This window comes from Oxyura jamaicensis, chromosome 2 (assembly GCF_011077185.1).
Source record: "Oxyura jamaicensis isolate SHBP4307 breed ruddy duck chromosome 2, BPBGC_Ojam_1.0, whole genome shotgun sequence".
Taxonomy (NCBI): domain Eukaryota; kingdom Metazoa; phylum Chordata; class Aves; order Anseriformes; family Anatidae; genus Oxyura; species Oxyura jamaicensis.
The window spans coordinates 36,175,080-36,198,023 of record NC_048894.1 but is presented as its reverse complement, the minus strand read 5'-3'; the positions used below and the strand labels follow the sequence as shown (position 1 = coordinate 36,198,023).

Genomic DNA, 22,944 nt, shown 5'->3' with positions numbered 1-22,944 from the left:
TGTAGGGCTGCACGTTTTGGATTTTCATAAATACGAACAATATCCTTCTCTAAGTAAAAGGCTCAAGATGAATGTGAGGTTGAGGCAGCATGACTGCACAGTGTTGTCAGCGAACACTCATGTCCAGTGACTGTTCCTCAGTCTTTACATTACATTCCATAATAAATAATTAATTTTGCAATAATAAAGTAACGGAGCGTTCAGGAGGGCAAGACATGATTTTACTGTGGTATTAGTGACAGCATATTGGATAGTCATTAGTTAATGGATAAATACAAACGGAGGATAAGGTATACAGGGAGTTCACTGCAAAAAGGCACTAATGTGCCATTATTTTTAAAGTGGGAACAGCTTTTGCTAGCTAAGTTCCTGTAAAACATACCTTTGAGCTTACAGTGATATTAGCAAATGCATCCCCCACATAGAAATGGACAAAGCTCAAAAGGTTGAAAAATTATCCTTGTCTCCTCGTTTTGCAAAACATACCACAAGGGCCTGGACTTCTGTTTGTTATGCTTTAGGGGCCCTATTTTTGTGAGAAAAAATAAAATATAATAAAAGTACTTTAAAAAGCTGATTGGTTTGAAAGTACCTTAAAGATATTTTTTCTCATAGTATTTTAGATTTTGTTTTTGCAAATCTTGACTATAAGCAGAAAATACAGATGCCTAGCAAAATAAAGATCAAGAATTTGTAAACTGGAAGTAAAGATCAAGCCATTTGTAAACTGGAAAGATATTCCAAGTCCACAGTTACACCACTCCTGTTGGGTGCATATATTCTGAAATTCTCAAAAAAAAAGGTGGACACAAGCAGGCACAAGCAGGATTCTTTTCCTGTCTCACCGTTTGCTTTTCTTATTGTTTAATTTCACACCAAAATCGTTCCCATTTCCCCACCCTGTACAGACAGCTGGTTTTGCCATCTCTGCCTAGTGCAGGATCAGAGAACAGTTGCAGTCAAAAGGGATCTCTGAAAGTCTCCTTGTCCAATCTTCTGCTCAAATCAGAGCTGACTGTGATATTGCAGCAGCTTGCTTGGAGCCTTCTCTAGACAAATTTTGAAAACCTCCAGCCATGGAGATTGAACCAGCTCTCTGCAGCCTGCTGCTGTGCTTTGCCACACTCCTCATGTGGGTGCCTTTCCTTTCCTAGGTCCTACAGGAACTACTCTTGCTAAGACTTATGATTGTTATCTTTTGTGTTCATGCTGCAGAATCAAGAGGTAGTTGAAGAGGTTGCAGTTAGATCCCCCTTTAGCTGTCTCTTCCCAATGCAAAGCAATGATCTCTTGACGTTCTCTCCCTTCAGCCTAGGGAAGATGTCAGTAATAGCATCTGTCCTCCACACTCCAGCCTACCTATACTGCAGTGCCACAAGCTTTTGCAGGCTCACTCGGGAGCGTGTGCGCCTTCTGGGGGGTACCCACCTGCTTGGAGTTATTCATCTGTCAAAGCACATTTCATCCCAAACTGCCCAAGATTTTGGCTGAGTGCACTGTTTTTATTTTCCCTACAACTCCGAAGATCTTCCTAAATCATCTGGGGATTGTTTGGGCCAACTTAAATATCTGACCCAGAGCCAATCAGTTAATTATTATATCTAATGTTTGTCCTATTTGAAAATTACTGTGCACAAGAGACGCATGCCAATGCAGATGTGCCGTTGAAATCCAGCACCCATGGGCTCGGAGCTGTGTGGGGAAGCAGCAAAGTAACAGCCTCCCCTCCACCCAAATCAATCAGATCTGCACTCAAAAAAGTCCCCTTATCAGAGCATTGCTTCCTTAAGTCAAGTCTCCCTGAGATAAAGAACTGTCACTTAATTTAAGGTAAGAAAAGGAGACACTAGACAGTGCTGTTGCTGGCTGTGCTATCAGTCAGGAGCTTGTCTCCAGCACAAGGTGAACAGTTTGAGACTGAAGTTTAAAACTCTAGAATGTAACACAGAATAGTACTGCCTATTTTATCATTGTTACTCTTCACACTTCCTGGGCATTTACCCACAAAGACATGAAAAAATAATAATAATTTAAAAAACAAAAGCAAACAAACAAACAAAACAAACAAAAAAAAAAACAAAAAAAAAACAATCAAACAAAAAACCAACCAACCAACCAAACAAACAAACAAAAAAAACTGAATTAATAGAAATATTTAGAAGAGACCTTGGCAATCAAGCAGAAAATAAAATGTGCAAAGTTTAATCATCTTTCAGCGTACAGCAATTGAGAATCTGAACTGTACTTTTTTTCAAGATCTTTTTAAGCGAGATATATATTTTTTTCAGCACAATTCCCAATTTGCAAAGACAGAAAATTTTCCCTTGAGACAATTCCCAATCTCCTTTGAAACAATTGTTACTTGTCAAAAGCCCAAATTTAAACAATGTTGAACTTAAATGGAAACATTTCAATCAACCACATTTCACTTTTCTAAATAGATCTTTATTAATCCATGCTTTTCCAACTCTTTTTTTTTTCCCTGTAATATTAATTTATTTTCTCATTATAATTTTATAACTGATGTTGGTAAGGTTCTGAACATTTCCTTAAGTATTCTGCAGTACTTTCACAGGGCACTATAAAGTCTTGTCAAGACAGTAAGCTGAACTAGAAAATGTCAAAATTAATTACTAAAAGGGAATTTGCTGCATAATCTGTTTGTTCATTCAATATATTACAACATCTACTAATTTGCAGTAGATGCATCAGGTTTTGCTCTGAATTGAGGAAGTTCCATCCTGCACAAAATTAGCAAGTAAAACCCAAACAAAACACTTACTGATGGGAAAAAAAAAAAAAAAAAAAAAAGTCCCCCCTTTAGCCACTTAAATTTTTGCTCAAGATCTGATTTCTCATTCTGCATAAACTTAAAGTGGAAGGTAGATCTGAAGGCTGTTAATACAGTTTCAATTTCAAAAAGAATATATGTACATTACTGCATTAAGGCACACAACTCGGAATCTTATTAATATGATAAATTGTTTCTGATATAATTGCTTAGGAATAACAGAAATCAATTTTACTTTCCATCCTCAAATACAGTTGTATCAGTGTGTGTTTATATATGCATATACACAGATCCACATACACAGAGATTTCTGTACTAATCTGTACTTTGTGCAACACATGACTGTTTCATACAAATGGCCGCAAGAGATATCTGTCAACACAGGATTCCAGTGGCAAGGAATCTGTTCAGTCAATCTGTAAACTGAACCTTAATTTAGTCCTCTATTTTGATTTTTCAGTCAATCTTATTTTGATGTGAATTTAAAAAGAAACTCGCCTATAAAAAGCATGCCAGAAAACTAAATAGCTTTCAGAGAAATGAGAAATCCTGTAGTGACAGTACAAGAGAAATATGGATCACATCCTTAGCTGCAGTGAAAGAAAAGTTTACTTAGATCTGGAAACTGAGTGACAACAAAGAAAAGAGTACTGGAACTTTTTTCTTTATTTTCTTTATTTATTTTTTATTATTATTATTATTTTATTTTATTTTATTTTATTTTATTTTATATGATACTGAGTGTGCTCAAACTGAGGTCAAGAGAGGATCTGGTCCAGTAAGTTTTTTTCTGTTCTGTTTTTTAAGACTCTGTTTGGAAAAAACTACCTCATGTTAAAACTGACATATAAAATTACTGGTGCTGATAGGCTTTTCCAGTGTGGTAAAATGTTCTGCCAGTATTATTTTTGACAGGCCTTATGATAATTAGTTGACATTTAGAGAAAATGTAATGAACTTTTATTATTATTATTTTGCTACTGCTAGTGGGCAAAGATTTATTGATCTGTAGAAAGCAGTGCCCCTGTGAACCAAATTGGTCTGTATTCTTTATGGTCATGGAGCAGCACAAGAGCTGTAGATACCTGTAATAAAACACTCCACCTTGTTATTTATATGAGCACATCTTGTATTCATACTAATAAAGTGCTTTAATATGTTTGACTTAATGTTTGAGTAATGGCTGCAATTTGCAAACCATCCTGTGATGCCCTTGAATGAAGGATAATATGCTAAAATAAAGACCACCACACACATACAGCTTGTGCTGATCTGAGAGACTACAGTTCTCACGCTTGACTACTAAGTGTACCAAGTCAACGGCTGGTTTTATTATATCATGCAGAAATCTTTTGATAAATTGGAATTTAGATGTTTCCAGTATAGTTAATCATTTTAACATAGAAACCTCACACTACAAGGAAATATCAGGACATTAAATAAAGAATGAAGGCAGGCATGGAATACACAATGTTCTGTTAAGTAAATGATACTTTCCTGGCTGTTTCAGAATCCAAGAGCCCTAAAGAGCAAAATGTGTGTCACTGGGGCTGAAAAGTAATTCATGCTATTTGACTATTGAGGCCATAAAAATGTGTATGAAGGAAGTGGAGGTACAAGACAGCAAGCACCATAACACAGAAATTCCATGCCACATTTAAAAAACACTTGAACACCCACGTAAGTAAGAAGTCACTCCTTAAAAAGGATCCAAGATTCATCAGCTCCTGGGATCACTTTGGCAGAAAAGGCAGCTTTTCAGCAGGGTAAAGCTAAAGACGTTGAAAAGTAGGTGGGTGCTCGAAGGAGTGAAAAGAGTATAGTTTTAAAGACTTTATCCAAAGCCTGTCAAAGCAGCACTCCCATTCACTGCAATAAGCTTTGGATCAGGCTCAAAATCCAAACGTAGTCCTCCCTCACTAGAATTGGCTGGTCACATCGGAAACTGTTTGGGCAAGGCACCCCACCCATAAACAGAGCACTTGGGGAGAAAATGGTAGTAAGCAACAAATAATTTATCTCTTTGCCAAGAGTAGGGGTTGTGTCTCCTCCTTGTTCACCCTCTGAGACAATAAAATGAAGGCTATAGTAAGGTAATATCTCTGAGGCAATCTGAGAAGGAATGCCACATGAATAAGAACCAAGAGGATAAGGATTCCTTCAATTTTGATGTTGCAAGTGGAAGAATTGAGTAAGCAAAGGGGTATAGAAAGTCATGAGCAGATGGATGCAGTGTTTCCAACAGCGCCTTTCTTTGGGATCGTACAAATAGGAAGAGAAATAGAAAGGAAACAAAAACGTGAGTGTGGAAACAGAGTTCCACTAAGGGAATTGCCACATCAGCTAGGTGGATGACAAAGATACGCAAGTCCATTTGCAGGAGAAAGAGAGCATAAACACAGTTAAGTGGATATTAATGAACACTAAACAAGGATGGCAAGCCTGCTCTGAACTTACAAATCACATCCGCATTAATACCAAATGAGTTCATTAAGATTAACATTATTATGATGAGTATCAAAGGGATTAAAAGAGATTATGGCAAATAAGAGAGTCAGATAGGAATGAGATGTAATTACCTTCATATCTGCTTTATCTATAGCTGCAGAGAAAGACCCAGCATTCACTTCATACTGGAGGAACCTAACTCACATTTTGATCTGAAGTGTAATTTTCAGCAAAGCTGATCTCAACAGTTTGGGCTGAACGTGGCCCGGGCATGTGCAGGACGAACAAAGGACGGGTGGGAAGGAGAACAGAGAGAGACAGGGAAGGGCAGGCCAGGCCCGTTCCTGCCCCAGCACCCTCAGCAGAGCATGGGACAGCTCGGTCTTCATGCTGTGAGGCCACCACTGCCAGGGCCACTACCTCTCCACCAAAAATGTCCTGCTCTGACCCAAACACTCATCAAAGTACCAAGCCTGGCCAAGAGCAGGTCCCGATGTAGGTTTTTAAAGCAGAGCTGGCAGCTGCACATAGTTCCCTTTGGAGACACAAAACTTGGAAGAAGGCCCACTGTGGGGCAAGGGGGTGGCACACCTAACTCAGCTCCAAGCGAGGCAACATATAAAGCACACAGACCTTATGACTGGACTGCATCGGGAGAAGGCAGTCCACCACTCCTTATGATTCCTGTTCAACACGTATGATATACAGTGAAAACGCCCTACGATACGTTTGATGGTGACATATGTTTTCCTCAGTACCCTGTGTTTGAAAATTTCATTGGGCTTCACAAATATCAGCTAAGTCTTCCTAAACTACTTAAGGGAAATAGTCCCACTGCACAGCCAGGAAAATTGAAGAGCACAGGGACAGAGGGATCACAGTCAGTGAACTAAACACGTCCTCTCACTTTTACCTCATGCTTTTGTACAGCAACTACAGAGTCAATTCCTTTGTGCATGCAGAGACCAGCTAAGGAGCACCAAATTACTGCTTAAAATCACACAGCTTATAGAGAGGATAGTCTGCCAATGCACACATTAAACGACGCAGGCGGAAATGTTACTTGGGATCGTGGTGGGGAAAATTTACTGGGACTTTTCCAGCCAGGCCCTGCTTTGAGCAAACTGCCTTTCTTCAGAGGCTGACCATGCGCGGTCAGCCTCCAGTGCAAACATCACTTACAGACGTTGGTGCATTTGGCCTCTGGTTTGTTTGACAGGTTACATGTGCTTCTGAATATATCTTCTGATGCTCATTTACTGAGTGCTGTTAACATTTCTCTTGGCTACTGTTTAAAAAATTAGGTCCCTGAAGATATCATCCTTCAATAAAAAAATCCTCTTGCCAGAAGGCCCAGCTTCAAACACGTCGAGACCGACAGTCAGAACTGTTGACCTCTGAACACAGCACTCTAAGTCCATAGGTGTACCTGCACCTTGGCTCCAAGGTGGTGCAAGATGGGCAGCTAGCATATATGAAAGCATATATAGAATATGTAATGGGCAACAACTGTATATATATATTTTTTCTCCAAGATGCATGTGCATTTCAAAAGCACCTGTCAGAGCTGCCTGGCTCTCTTCAGGACAGTTATACCTCATTAATTCTACACTTTGTTGCTTTAATAGACACAGGAGAATTTTATATATATATACACGCACATGTATGCATACAGCATTTACAACTGCAACTTTTTGAAAGAAGCCTTTAAATCTGTTCTTTCTGTGGTACTGTGTTGAAATTAGTGAAGTAGCAGAAGTGAATCTTAAGTTAGAGATGCAATGAGCTTTTGGAAGAGAAGAAGGACTTAACTCTTTACACCCTCTACCTGACTTCACCAAGCGCAAATCAGCACGGTGGAGAAGATGTAGCTGCTTTGTGAAGGTTGTGAGCATGAGGCAGGGTCATCAGTCAGTCCAAACTGTCTGAAGAACCAACTCTCAGCAGAGTTCTCAGCAGAGAACAAGAAGTCCTCTGCTGCCCTCCCAGCCAGGTGAAACATGAATACCATGAGAACCAGACAAGGTAGGCTCAGATCCCCTGTGAAACACAATGTGATGCCCACAGGCCATGCTGCACAGCGTATTTTGTACGCATCTTGATAAGAGAAGGAGAAAAGACATATTTCTGTGCATCCAAAGATGGAGCATGACAAGGCCTGTCATCTTCTGCCCAACCTATCCTAGGAAAATACTGACAGGCTTTTCCTGCACAAAGTCTCCCACCAAAAAAGACAGGAAGGGAAAGAGTGAAGACAAGTCCACCTCACCATCGGAAAGCAGGCAAAGGGAAGAATCTACACTGCTTTACTCTGATGGTTCATGGAGCTGCACTTCCTAACATTTCTAGGAGAAATTATGAGTCAGAAGTCCTACGGGAACTCCTGCAGCAACGCAGCTCCCTCCACAACCCACACATCCTCAGCAGAGCACTGCGCAATCTAACCCATATGGTATATCTGCACTGAAACGTGGGCCAGAGCCGGGTGCGGCCTTACGTTCGGCTCTCGAATGATAAAAATTTGGCAGATGAGCAATTGTTTGTGCTTGAGCAGTTGACTGAGGAGCCTGGAAATCAGGGCATTTAGGAAAACCTGTGAGTAATGTGCAGGGCCCTAACAGCTAGACACAAAGTGGCTTTGCAGAGGGAAGGGAGGGCAGAGGCTGGGCAGGGGCTCTTGTCCTGTTCAGACTGAGATGGTGAGGTTTAGCAATCCCAGCAGAACAACACTTTAGGATATTTTGCTCACTCTAGGACCAACACAGTTTTTAAAAAATAAAAATAAAATAAAAAAAAATCACCAAACCCTCAGCAGTGTGATTAAGGCTATCTTTAGCTACCCAAGCAAGTCTTTGGTCCTCTGCTGATCCGGTGGACACCAACACAGCACTTTGCTCTGTGATAGAAATTCCCTGAAGGGGGCACTTCCGAGACCAGAATCTCATAAGCAGACAGCTCTTGACACAGAAACCTGATTCAGTCAGAACGGGTGTCCTGAGGACACCAACAGGCACCTGGCATCTCCCATTCATCCCACATCTAAACACAAGCACCATCTGAGAGGGGTCTCAGTGTTACGATCCACACTGCCCACCCTAATGCTAATGTATTCACAGTGAGCTTGGGCAGGAGGTAACTTTTTCCCTACCCGCAAACCCAGAGTATGTTAGAAATGTGGAAAAGAAGGCTTTTGTCTGTAGGGAGACAGAAAGATTTAATGAGACAAGCACCGTGCTCTGTCCTGCAAAGGAAACTCCTGTGTGTAGGTGTCCCAGCTCCCAGGTACCTCTGGAGAGCAGCCTCATTACATCCTGATCTGCCGTACAGGATCAGGACCTCAGCAGTCCCGGACATGGCGAGAAAGCAGCCCATCAAACAAGCTGCATGCTCGGGGTGAGCTAATGAGCAGAAGGCTGCTGACAAGTGTTGGAGATGAACCGCTGGGACTCCTCGGGATGAGCTCTACAAATCGCCTCCTTTCATGTTGTATTTTCTACAGTGAACCTCCGGCAGTGGGACCTTTTACTCACACTGTTAGGCAGAGGAACTGCTCTCTTCATGCAGTTCCAAATTTGCCAGCTATGCTCGGAGAACCACCCCTTTTCTCTTTGCTTTTCTCTTTTCTTTCTGCTCTCTCTGGGATTTTTGTGAAAGAGACACCCAGTTTCAAACCATTTAAAAAATATCAAAAAACCCTGGTGGAAAATAATTTGCAGCTGTGATAATATCACATTTTTAAAAATACCGTAATATAGTTTTACTTTTATTAATAAAAGATAAAAAAGGGGAGTCTGTGAATAATTAGAGAGTGCAGTCTGAAGCCAGTTACAGTCACTGCAATTGATAATAAACTTAAACCCCCTTGACAGCAGGTAAATGCTTTGCAACCCTGACCCCCTTCCTCTCACATTACTTAACAACCCTGCAGTTCCAGCATTACATCACCATCGAAGCGATTGGTTCCTGCATTTTAACTCTCTCCCTGTCTCCTCCGATTAGGAGCGACACAATGATGGGGGGGGGGTAGGGGGGGGGAAGGAGGAAAAAAAACAACAACAAAAAAAAACACTTCTCTCAAGTTTGCTGTGCTCCTTGTTTGGGTTTGGGTTTGGTTTAAGAATCAGCTTCTGCTGCTAACAGTCGAGTTTACACGCACCAGAAAACAAACTCTGTCGAAGTGGAAGAGAGTGGGAAAGGGGGACAAGGGAGGGGAGGAGAAGAGATGGACGAAGGCGACGGGGGGGGGAAAAGTATATAGGAATCAGAAAAGGAAAAGAAAATTAAAAACAAACCTCATGGACATCACTGAGCCTGAATTCCCTGCTGAGGTGCAGAACATGAGAGCCCTGGAATGAGTGTATGTAGAACTTGAGCCAAAGCTTAACTAGCCCGAGTGAGTCATATCCTTCCCATTTGATTCCTGTCCAAATGATGATGTAATGCGCTGGCCCTCTCCCTTGCTCGCTCCCGCTCGCTGCACTACCTCCCTCCTCCCCTTTTCTCCTTTTTAGCTCAGTGCTGGTGAAGTCACCATTTAAATCTGGCAGAGCTGAAGCAAAAACTTCAATGTAACCAAAACAGCCCCAGGCCAAGTTCCAGACGTACTGAGACTTGGTGGTGCAATTGCCATTGGAAACGAGTAAACAGAGAAAGAAACAGTGCCGCCTCTGAACGGCCTGCGCAGCTGCCTGCAGGATCACAGGAAAGCCCAGGGACTGGGCTGACATGATTGACGGGGGCTGATCAGAAGATACAACACACAAACGCACCCGCGCTTGAATGCCCACATGTTCTGGGCTTCGAGGAGATCCAGCAATACGATGGAGAAAGGTGGAGATGGAGCCGGAGGGCAGCAGAGAAGCTCCGAGGTGCACACAGCGTGTTTGCTTGGGTCTGGGAAGAGCGAACAGCACTGACTTCGCAGGTTATGCCGCTGCGCTGAGCTTTCTCCCCCTTAACCACAAGAACTGGCATACGCACGGCTGGAATCGAGCCCTGTGTTTTTAAATGAGAACTGTGGGGTTCTTTCTTGGTGCGTCTGCAAACTTACAGGTGCAAGGCACTTTCTTTCTCTGCTGTTTCAGAAGTAGCAGAAAAGCCCCAAGCCATACAGCGCTGTAAGCTTATGAACCAACGCGCTGCGGTGCTGCTATTGTTTACCCGGCTTTTAAAACAATTCCTCTGGTGTTTATTTCACAAGTCTGACAATCATGATTTTTATTTATTTATTTATTTATTCTTTTTAAGGGGTAGAGAATGTTTCTAAGTGGAACCAGTGATAATTTTTCAAAACAGAAGCTTCTCAGGTGCATAAACATCAGCTGTCATGGTGCGGACTGCTCTGCAGCATGATATCGCAGATCGTAAGTCCTGCTAATGGTAAAAGCTACCGTAACTGTGGCTGAAATACCTCATGTGTCCTCCCCCAAAGAAGATTTTTTTTTCATTGTTCATTACTTACAATTAACTGTAGTTAGCACAGTAGAAAACAGTCACTCCACAAAAGAGTGCAATAACAGTAATTCATGAAAATATCTCAATACACATATTCATACTGATAAGTATTTCAGTTTGCATTACCAAACTGCAGAGACTTAAGCTTTAATGGTACCTGAAACACTGGAAAGGTATTTAAAAGTGACTCCTTTCTTCAAGAATTTCAGATTCAGAATGTCAGCAGATTTTACAGTCACCTCACACAGTGTCACGCAGTGAAACTCATTTTTTGGATACTGAATGAATACATCTAATCTCCAAATTCAGGGAAAAAAAACAACAACAACAAAAAAAAAACCAGGAAAACATATAAAACAATGCATTTTCTATTATTTTCTTCCTTATAAGGATGTGAATTTACAGAAAAGTAATTTCTATTGCCTATCAGCATTTCACCAACAAGTTTTTTGGGGAGGGATTCATTAATTGATCACAGCAGTGATCACAGCAAAGCAACAGATTATTGTAAAGTAGCAAAGTTTTCTCCCCAGGATGCTCTGACAATTATAAAATATCTTTAGAATGTATTTCTGTGGATCAACACAGTTAGTTTCAATCATGTTTCAGTCTTGAATTCAAGTAGGCTCAGTACCGAATTCAAACAATTTGTCTTTAAGGCATGCATGATTTTCAAAGATAGATCAAGGAGGAGAAAAATGAAGGGTTTATCCTATCTGATTAAAAAAGAGCAGATCTTCACAGCAGACTGACCTGCTGGATGACATCCTCAATTGATATTGATGCTGCAGCCACTCAGAGTGACACCTTTATCAAGCAAGGCAGCTCTGAATTAGAGGTGATCGGCCATAATTATTACTGGCGCCACTGAAGCCTGTGGCTTGACAGCATCAGATGTGGTTGTTATAAAGTTTGGTCCATTGTGTCAATGGCCCGTATAACTCATTTATGTCTGAATTACCAGCTATTGATTTTTTGTCTTCTGTAATGTAATAAAATAAAAGTTAGATCATTCGTAAAGCTTTCTTTTAATTCTAGCTTTGCTGATAGTTCCCTTTTTAGCTCAGCCCACTTCTCCCTCTCCATTAAAGGAGAAAAAAAAAAGTGACTTCCTACCCTTTTTCTGGGCAAGTCTTAGAGGTCAACTTCCCTCTCTTCTTCTTTTTATTTTGTCTTCTTACATTTACACTGCTGGAGTACATAGCTTCAACTCACTGTTCACCCTACATTTATGCCACAAGCATTGCTATAAAGTTTTTCATCAGCCCAGGACAGATCCCTGGCTCAGAACAGCTTGAAACCAATGGGAAATGTGGCTACAGCCTACGCACAAACATAGATCACATCACACACCTCTGGAAGGAAGGAAGCTGCCACCACAGAGAAAAACCATTGCCCTGAAAAATTGAGGTTATCCTGGGGCTGCTTGTCCATATACATCCATTCCTGCAGCCCTTGTTAATGAACTGGCCTCTTTGACTCCTCTGAAAGACCCACACATCCAGCAACCTGCTGTACTGAGAGCAAAATGCAACCCCAAAGATGGTTCAGGAGCTGTATGGTAGGTAGTTCACTGTCCTCCTGAAGCCTCAAGCACTTGCCTGGTAAGTGTTCCCTTCCCAAAAGAAAACTTTGTTTACCATTATGAAGAGCAGACCCATTGTCCTTCTGTGAGCATCTTAATCAAAATATTAGAGGAGTGAATGTATTTGTAATGAATTTAGTTATTATTAGTTACATAGACACAACAGCAAAAGAATTTAAGTGCCTTGAAAACAGCCTTTGTGTTATAGAACATATTTTTCGGAATTGGAGGATTTTCTGAAACAAAGGAGAAAGATCAAAGCAGCCTGAAATGCCCATCATTTCTAAGTGATGCATTTACACCAAAGTCCCATTTCAAGAAGTAAACTGCTTTAAAGCAGAGCCCATGCTCCAAAGGAGTTAAAATTTTGTTTGTGCTTGCTGGTGAGAATACAAAAGGTTCTTTCCAGGCAGGTATTTCCAAGGCCTATTGATTTTTTCTTCCCCCTAACAGGAAGCACTGTTTTCCCATTTTCCTTCCTGTGACAGACCAGTTAATGATAAAGAATGCCCTGTGCTCAGAGGAAATTCCACTTGCATGCAAGAGCTCCCTCTTTATCTGTTTACTTGTCTGTCCTTTCTTTCTCCCCTCTCTCCGCCCCCATCCTTAAATTTCCATGCTCAGCCACACTCAAGAATAGGGCTGTTGTGATGGGAGTTGTGGGATGTTTTAATTCTAATGGGAGCCTTCTTCAAAGTAGCGCCCTGGCCAGCACAGTTATGACTCCAGCTTAGCTGTCTTGTTCAGGAATGCTTGCAACACCCTCCCTGCAGCATGTTTCATCCTTAGGGAAAGGGTGGTGGGGCACACCACAGATGTTTGGTGTAACAGAAACTCCACAAAATCACTGCTCCTGCTGAAAGTTTCCAGTCTGATCAACCAGAAATCTCTGAAGTTTGAGAGCCCAAATGTCAGAGCGCGCTGGGATTATCTCACAAGCCTATTGCAGCAAGGAACTGGGTGTACTGCAGCTGAGATTGCTGGTGGACAAATCATCCGTTCTGCCTGCACATTAGGTGAGTGTGTCACACACAGCCTTTGGGACTGACCTGTGCCTGTTTAGATCAGTGGCCCAAAGCACCGGATAAGACGTTGCCAGTGGATGAAAGCACTGTTGCCTGATTAGTTTTTTCTCCACTACTTGGCTCTTAAAGAGGCTTGATTAAGAAAATATTCTGCAATAATGGTCCTACACTCAGGAAAGTCTCATTTTCATTCAGACATTATTTTTCATTTCTAACCCAAGAGCCTTACAGCCCCTGTGGAATTAAAGAGGCCAGATAATTTCAGGGTTAAATAAGCTTTAATGACTATCACATGTATGGAACCTTAAACCTCGTATTAAAAATTATTTTTTTAAAGTGGCATCTCTTCCTTTTTTAATTTAAAATAACCATCCAGGTGGTTTCCTAAGGATTTCTTTGCAAATTGCTTCCAGTGAACCTTTTCAGTTACAGACCACTGCAAACCCATGTGGTGTTATTCAGTGTTCAGTTCAACTTGGGTGTCCCATGTTTCTGCAGTGGACAGAGGGACCATCTGTACAAGTGCCTGCACAGGGAGACTATGGGGCCTGAGTATGCTAGTTGTCACAAGCAAGTACATAAGAACATGTAGATCCACCAAGTTCATCAGATTTAAAGTGGGCCAGCACTAAGAGTGCATTTTTCAAATCAAAATGAGAGAGTGGGACACATGTTCCCAAGTCATTTGGGTGCTTTGGAGAAAGTTCATCTCCATTAAGGAGACTCAGACCCGAGTGCTCAGCATTGAGCTCTAGCAGAGGTACAGCAAGTTTTTCCATGAGCTCTCCAAATTGTTATGAAATAGAATACCTAGAAATGTCCTTTGTGAGAACTGCCCCAGATTTCTTGTACATGAACACTGCATGGAACTGTGCTGGACTAAGTATAAATGAATCCTGGAACAAAGATCTCCTCCCAGTCATATGCCCAAAATGTGCTGCTAAGTTAGAAAGGCACTATCAGAAATATTAAAGGAAAAAGAACTCGCAAAAGTTTGGGTCCAAGAGCTCTGGAGTTGGGTGCTCTGCAACAAACCACACAGATGTGCAATGTGTGTAATGGCAGTGAGACTTCCCCACATTGTTGCAATGAATCTTAAAACAAACAAACAAACAAAACAAAACAAAACAAAACAATCAGGTCTTCAAGAAGGATCTCAACAAAAGACACCTTTTCAGGTGATGCTCCAAAGCAGGTTAGTGCCCCTTGGGATCACGTTTTTTGTGCTGGGGACACTAAACTACTAGGAAATGGAATGAAGCATTGCCTACTTACTATACCCTCGCCAAATAGCTGTGGGCCAGCAGTGAGCGGCTGACCTGGAAGTGAAGAGCTCTGTACCCAATTACATATCACTGAGTCATTCAGTCTGAGGAGCCAGCTATTTTATTACAGCTGTAAACCACAAATACCGAAGACAAATAATGCAGCAATTTATGCAAAATAATAAATAATGCTTTACATTTCTACAGAACCTTTTGCCCTGAAAGATCCCAAAGCACCTCTAGGGCTAGCCATAAAAAGCAACACAATGCAATCACCCTTGACATGGGCGATGGCAGCCTGCCAGCCAACCGCACAGGAGTGCAGAGGGGAGATGTTGACTAAGGACAAAAGTAAACAGCTGCAATTATTTTTAAAATGCTGTGTAATCTTTAATGTTCATCCATAATGAACAGGAGATTCCCTTCCCCCCAGTGTGACTCTGATTACTCTAATGGATAATTAGCACAGGCTTGTTTAAGACTGGAGCCACCTCTATTTTCAGTGTTGCATGAAGAAGCTTTGCCATTCAGTTGTATACACTAAATATTTTGATCCCACATCCCAGATATCTTACACTCCAATGTGAAAGTCCATAACCTTTATCTTGGACCCAGCTTAAAACTTGTATCACATACAGTTGCATCTCGACTCATAACAGGACAGAGGGTCTGGTTTTGATGTTCTTTCTCCATTGTGTTTCTAACAGACAGAAAAGTAGGCAGAAATTGCAAAATCTGGATTAAAAGAACAAACTCATATGCTGAAATGAAATATGTGCTGTGGAGCACAGTATGGTAAGCACTGAATAATAGTACACAAACTCTAAAACAAATTTTAGTCTTCTCTTAAACTGTCATCATCATGCAGTTTTGTTAGCCCTCATCTTTATTTTTCCAGCACAATAAGAATAATTAACAGTCAAATGAAACTTCTAAAATATAGGCAAAGCTCTGGGACTCAGCTCCATGTGGAAGAGAAGATTTCTGGGACTTGGATCACACTCAATACAGCAGCATCAATTTACAGTGCTATTTGATAAACACACACACGAGGTCACTTGCTTTTAAAGATGTGTCCACGTTTGGTAGTAATCCAGCTAGTAATATTTCCTTCATGAAAATGAAATTAAATTAAACATTTGGTGGATAACTTGGCTTTAGCTTTGAAGCTCCATGAAGGAGCACAGGTAGCCAAGCAATTCTACAGGTCCCAGCTCATCCTCAGGCACACAATTTACACCATTAAATTGCTATCAGGACAATGAGAATTCATAATCCAAGTAGTACCATTTTTAACTTGGCTCCATCCAAAGGTCTGAATTTAATCAACATCCAACATCTTGACACTGAAACTACAGCCTTTTTTATTATAGATTAGATTTTTTCTATGTTTCTTACAAAACCAGGGAGGTCACAGCAAGGAGACTGAGATGCAGCCACAACTCACGGCCAGCCTGTGATTCCCTGACCTGCAGACTCCCACTGAAATATAACATAATGTTTACAGTGTAACAAGTCAGCCGTAAGAATTAAAACTCTATTGTTATAAAGCTATTACTTTATTTGACATTTTATTTTAAAATGGAAAAAAATATATTGTCTTTTTTTTTTTCTTGTTTGTTTTGTGATGGGAGTTCAACAGGAAATCCTATTTTGATTTCCATCATAGTAACTTCTCCAGTCACAGACTCGTTATCTGAGACATCCTTTCGGAAACCAAGTGAGGTCCATCTGTACTCACTTATGTTTTTAGGATTTACATACTATGTTTAGTCCTCCAATGCTTTTCTTCTGGAAAAGAATGACTATCTACTATCTCTAAACATACTCAAAACAAACAGACCTCTCACACACTCATTCAGATCTTTCAGGACTCTAAAAGGAAAATATCTGCCTTTTACTGACATCAGAGCCAGAGTTACACCATCAGTTTTGCTGTGATGATAAACGAAAGAGAAAATATTTCTAACTTCACTTCCACATTCTGTGGTGCAGGATACTGCATTACTTTCAAGACCAGTTTCTAAGAATCAAAATGAACAGCTTTTCTAATCTGACATCAAAAGCAGAATCAAATCTAGCTAGAAAACATGCACGTGTTTGGAAATACATAGCTGATAAGAACATATTCCACACGAATTGTGCCTACTGGATTTACACTTGGCAGCAGTCATCTTCTTGGACACCCTCTAATGTTAGCCTGCTCCTGCCACTGTGCAAAGCCAAAGGGTTCGTGTTTGTCTTCGCTGACCGTAGCCCACGTTAGTGAGGCACTTCTGTGAATTCTGTACTAAAAAAATAGCACTGCTATGCTGGCATCCCTGGTGACTTTTCGCATAAGGATAGTAGATAATTTTTTGTTGTTGAAAAATGAACCACAGTCAGCTCAATTTTTAAAAATCCCAACAAAACAGATTTGAATTTATTTAAATGAGAAAAAAAAAAAAAAAAGATTTATTATGGAAACAGGATAAACAAATTAAAAAAAATGATGACTAACTCATCTGAGAACCTGCAGAGTTCACTTCATTGCCCAAAATTCCCTCTAACATCAGTAGAAACTTCTGTGAATTCAGCTGAACAGCTTTCGTGCAAAAGAAGCAGCATCTACATCAGTTTCCCAACTTAATTGGAATGTTACTTGCATTCTTAATGTTTCAAACCCTGAGATTTTACTATTTCTCACCTTTCTCCCCCAAATTTTCCCTTTGTTTCTTCCTTCCATTCAAAATGAATTTAGTTTCTTAGGATTTTGAAGTTTTCTACTGTCTTTGTCCCCCATGTTCATGATTCTGTGTGTTAATTATTCTGCACAGAGATGCCAATCTGAATTCAGCTTGAAACCACTTCAGGGCTTATATATTGTAATTGCTTCATAACTGGAACATATGTCTCACCACCTTGCACGTCAATAGTTGCAACATCATTTTTTCTGGCTTTTACCAATACAATTTTACCTCTTTCATATTTGTCCAGACTGCTGCTGCAAAGACCTTTTTTCTAACCCTTTGCCTTGAACATGCCAGCTGTCTCAGTGTACCTTACTTAACTTAATCTCTCAACCTGAGAAGCTACTTTCTTTCATTTTCAAGACCTGTGGTAACCATCCTCCCCACACCTTCCCTAACATGTTTTTATTAACATTAAAAGTCAGCTCCAGATCAGTCCACCACACCAGCCTAATGCCTCTCAGTGCCTTCGGACAGCTAGCCACCTTCCTGATGCATCATTATTTAAGAGTGCTTGCACCTTGAAATCAAGCAGACCACTGCAGAAGCTTGCTGTCAGCCCATGACCACTTACCACTACTCTCAAGCCTTCCTTCTACATCGCCGCATTGGGCTGATGAACTGCTGCTTCTTCTAGAAATTTTTATTAGTCCCCCCAGGCACAGCCTTGCATTTTTTAATATTGAATTTCATTCCATTGCCATTAGTTCAGTACTCAAAGCTCATCCAGGTTTTTTCTTGTTGGATTTTTTCCCTCCTTTTTTGTATGATATCCAGGTCCTTCTCTGTATTGCCAATGTCTCTAAACCCTGCGTCACCAGCAGGGTCTTGTTATGCTTGCATTACAGTCATTAATGAAAATGCAAAACAAAATCAAGTCTGGACTGAACAATGCATAGTTCCACAGACAACCTCCTCCAACCCAACACCTTCCTCTTCAACACCATCTTGGTTCTTTCCCCTCCAGGAAACCCCATTTCTACACATGCTAAATGAAGCCTACCTGCCCTGTTTCCTAGAGGAGATTCCCCCGCATTAGCTTTGGTTCTTGAGCAGCCCACAGCTGTCAAGAGCTTTTACTGAATGAGCATTTGTCAGCATGAGTAACAATGCAGGACAGAGTTTGCCCCTGTTTACCAATCCGCTCTTTACTTCAAGAGCAGCCATGCCTGAAATTTCTCTTAGCTGACAGAATGGGATAAGCAACCTTTTGGAAAGGTTTTAAGAGGAGAAATGTTTTAATTACAATGTAAATAAGTAGCATGAATACTACTGAAATGTTTAAAGCACTTTTCAGATGTCTTCTGACTCTCACTGCTGTATCAGAGGAATTTTGCATCTGTGCCCAAAAGAACCGAGAAGCCCTCTGTGTCATGCCATCCTGTGCTTACCACACTCATTACTGGGAAGTATCGTTATGCAGAACTTTTGGTGTTCCTCAAAGAGATTTCAGGAATGCCACAGCAAAAAATGGATGGTTTGTTTACTTGATTAATGCCATGATCTATGATTACAAATCTGCCTACTGTAGCTTTCAAAGGAAATTATTTCAAGAACACTTCTGGGTGTTGCTTAACATCCAACACCGACTCCACTATAAACTCACACACATGATTTATCTGGTGGCCAGCATGTGTGGGAGGAAAGATCTAGGAGTCTGACAAGACTCTTCCCTCCCTGTAACTTTCAGGCCATCACATGTAGAAATCTAGACTGTTTCGCTCCTAAGCCTGTTTGTAAATTCTCGGCCAATGCAAACTATTAATATTGAGCTAAGTGAGTGCAAAATGAAAGTGATTAGGCACATACTTAAAAAAAAATAATATACGCACATGTTTTACTAGCTCTAAATGTTAAACCAGCCAATTACATCATACCAACACAGTAAAAATGACTCCAACGTAACCAAGGAAACTGTTTTTCCTAAATAACAACTGAGTCCCTTCATTTAATCTGAATTCACACAAGATGCAAGTTTAGCTTAATCTCACTTCACAGAAATCTCATGCTGTAATTCCACAGTGGCTGTTCAGAATGGCTGGGATGCTCTTGCTCTCGGTTCGTAGGGCAAAGCTCTCTGGGGACTGTGGCAAGGCTTTCTCAGATGAGGGGCCCTTGCCTGTTGTATTTGCTATTCTTGGCGGCCTGCCAGCAGCCCCAAATTTGGCAAAGTTCAGAGCACAATCTGCAGTTAGGTTGCTTGATTATTATTATTATTTTTATTGGTTTGGTTAATATGTTTCTACTTTGTTGTGTCTTAATTCTGTTTTAGTTGTCAGTGTTGCCTAGTCTGTATCTCCAACCTGAAGCAAGGTAAGGATGGGCCAGGGGCAGCCACCACAATTGTCATCTAACTGTTCCTCAGGTTGGCTAGTAATATTCTTGTTCCTCTGTATTTTAGAGACCAGTTCATGAAACCTCTGTTTAGTTTCACCTGATTTCCTAGATGGTCAATATTTTCACAGTGTTCAAACAAAAGGTATTAAATATTTGTAATTATTATTAATAGAAAAGGAAGCTACAGATACCCAAAAACATCTTCAGGGATTTAGTCAAATGGTAGCTGACCAGGTAAACACAACACAAACTCAGAGTTAATTCCAGGATGTGTGATTTCATCTGCCTTACTGCTATGTTCATAATACACATATGTAGGTAGGGGCATGTATTTTGCAAATGCACACTGAGATAACAGATAGTATCACACATAAGGCATTATACATTTATTATAAATGTAACTATGTAAAAAGATAAAGCTGACTTAAAAGAATATTGCAGGATGAATGACACTAAAACTTATGTTTATAGTTGAATCTTCATTTTCATTCTATCCCCCCCCCCCTTTTTTTTTTCTTCAGATACTTTTAAAACTTTCCAAAACTATCCCTTTTTAGGCTGAAATACTGCAGGCCCAGTCTTTGCCAGATAATGAATATTTTAAAAAATATTTCCTTAAACCATTTTGTCTATGTTTTATGAGGACACTGAAAAGTGTAAAGAGTTCTTCAGTTAGAAACCCTGGGAACTGAAAGTTGAACTTTGCCATGAAAACAGTTCACTAAAAAAAAATAAAAAGACTTTAGAGGGTATTGATAAAAGTTAGTTTTCATTTGGTGAAACCCTTCAGAGTTCTGTTTTGTTTAGGGCAATTATGTTTTCCACAAGTTTTCTTGCTAAGCTTTTAAATCATGCACCTAAGAAAAACAACTCTATTTTTCATTTCAGCTAACCTGGCTTCTATAAAATATTTATAGGAACTAAGAAAAAGGTCTGTAAACTGCTGTAAACTGCAGTGTTAGTGAATTTAGAAAGAAGCACAGATGAGAGAGACAGTCTGATATGCAGTCTGGAGCTCAGCTCAGCTAATTCACAAGAAATGTTTTCATAAAGAGCTTTCTGTTTTGTCTTCTTCACACATATATTTGATCTAATCTGCTGGCTCTCCCAGTCTACGATACCAATTTTATTCTTCCTGTTCTCACTTACTCAGCCTACTCCAGGCTACATCTCTGACCTCCCTGGTCTTTCTGCTCCCCTCCAACCTATCTCTTCTCTTCCAGTAAAAATACAAGGTCCTAGAAGTCTCTTAAGTGTCTCTTTTTTTTTTTTTTTTTTTTTTTTTTTTTTTTCCTGAGAAGAAGATACCAATGCAGTTCACCAAATCATTATTCATCTTTTTTCAAATCCCACCTGCTCATGTACTTCATATTGCCTACCTGCATTGAGCTAATAAGCAGCAGAACCAGCACAAGTGACCATGTGAGTTATCTCCTCTGCCTAAATATTGAGATAAGTTTTCTCACCTGCGCACAAATGTTCTCCTGCTCAGGAGTCATGCCTCTTACTCAGGAGTCTTGCTAACAAAATTATCCCATTTGGAAATAACCAGGTCCAATGTATCTTTACAAACTGCTTTAGGAAACATGTATTTAGCACGTGCCAGATAGCACTGCAGGCAGCAGGCTGAAAATAGACGAGCAGGTCAAAGGGATATAAATAGAATAAAATAACAAAGACCCTTTTTTCATCAAAATAGTCTCAATGACTGAGAAAATTCAGAATTTGTATGTTTTACAATATAAACTGTTGCTAAAAATGTTTTTCAAACATTTACCACAAGGTGCCAGCAGTTCTTTAATGCTTTTTTTTATTTTCAATTCCTGCTGTATATATTCAAAGCAGTGGTACAATGTGGCAAAGACTGCAGGGAGGAAAGTCACAGGAGTATTAATGCCAGGATCAGAGACTATTGACAGAGAACAAGATCCCAGGCACATAACAGTACCCTCAAAAGAAAAAAGAAGACAAAAATTGACTTGAGTCATTTGTGCAAAGGTATGAAGCATGCCAGTTTGTGGTCATTTGGGTTTTGTTTGTACTTTTGAAACTAGACCAATTATACTAGCCCAGACTACAGTCAGGATGCACAGCTACTAATGTCTGTTTTACCTAGATCTTATCCCCTACAAAAATCAGAGCAAATACCTTATACAATTTAGGTACAGCCACTCTCTTTGGATTATAACCCTTCCCAACATTAGGAGACTTATACAATAAATGTATAGCTACCTACTGGGGGATCTGACCTCAAGTGAGAAAATGAGGTGTGTTATGCAAAGCCATCTGCCATTTGTAAATAGTAATGATAAAATATCCGTTAGGACTTATTGCAGGCAAATGGAATCGTTTTTCAATTCACATTGGCTGAATAGTGTTGATACTAGTGCTCACTTCTGTTAAATTTAAACAACCATGTCGGTGATGATTTACCAATATTTAAGTACCAAAAATAGACTTACGACAATGAAATCAGAATAATTCAGTACCAGAACAGCCAGACTTAAAAGAGGCTGTCTTCTCAGTCTGTTTTATTATATTTTCAATCATATAGCTATAACACAAAAGGTTATTACAAAAATGACCTGAAAGTATCCATACATGTTATATACACCCCATTAAGTCTTAATATTTTATACATATGCAGCTCTTTCCACTCAGAAAGGGTCACAAAGCAATTTACAAACAATATATGCAGAACTAACTCAAGACATTTAATGCAATATGGTCTCCCTTCGTAGAGATACATGACTAAACATCCCCAATGAGTAATATGGCTAGCAGCCATAACAGCCTCAGGCTGTGATCTGGTCTGCTCTCATAAGCTAAACAGGGTTGGTCTTGGCCAAATGCATTTGGGAGCCCTCCAAGGAAATCCCAGGGTGCTTCAGGAAGCAGAGCTGGTGATTCAGTAGGTGGCACACTTCCCCTGGAGTCAGCACCAAAGCAACAACTGCAAGGGAAATGCTGGTAGGTGCAATACAATTAACCAAATGGGATTTCAGGCAGAGACTGGTCATTTGTCACACTGTCATGATTTATTAGTGATGCTATGGATTCTGCGATTAAAAAAAAAAAAAAAAAAAAAAAAAGAAAAAGTCATTGCTGCTGAGCAGTCCTTTCACTGCAGAGCTTATTTAGTTTGGAGAAGTTGAAATAATTTATTTCTATTTTTTTCAGTTGAAAATGTTTCACTTCAAATGGGAACCATGTGTAAATGCTGCTGTGCTTCTTGGTCCTCACCAATAAGGAGTGAATTTGTTACCTCCCACCCACATTATTAATTAAACATAGTGCTTATAGGAGTTCC

The 22,944-nt window shown here is 40.2% G+C and overlaps 1 protein-coding gene across 5 annotated transcripts in view; it reads right to left on the bottom strand.

Moving 5' to 3' along the window:
- Positions 1-22,944, bottom strand: part of CREB5 (cAMP responsive element binding protein 5) — a 238,013-nt gene that overhangs the window by 92,055 nt on the left and 123,014 nt on the right. Inside the window, exon 1 of one of the 5 annotated variants that reach the window (XM_035317997.1) lies at positions 9,532-9,648. The exons of the other annotated variants lie outside the window; for them this stretch is intronic. Coding sequence (XP_035173888.1) covers positions 9,532-9,578 — 47 coding nt within the window. The 5' untranslated portion in view covers positions 9,579-9,648. Of the gene's footprint in view, positions 1-9,531; positions 9,649-22,944 lie in introns of those variants that run through there. 5 annotated transcript variants of the gene reach the window in all.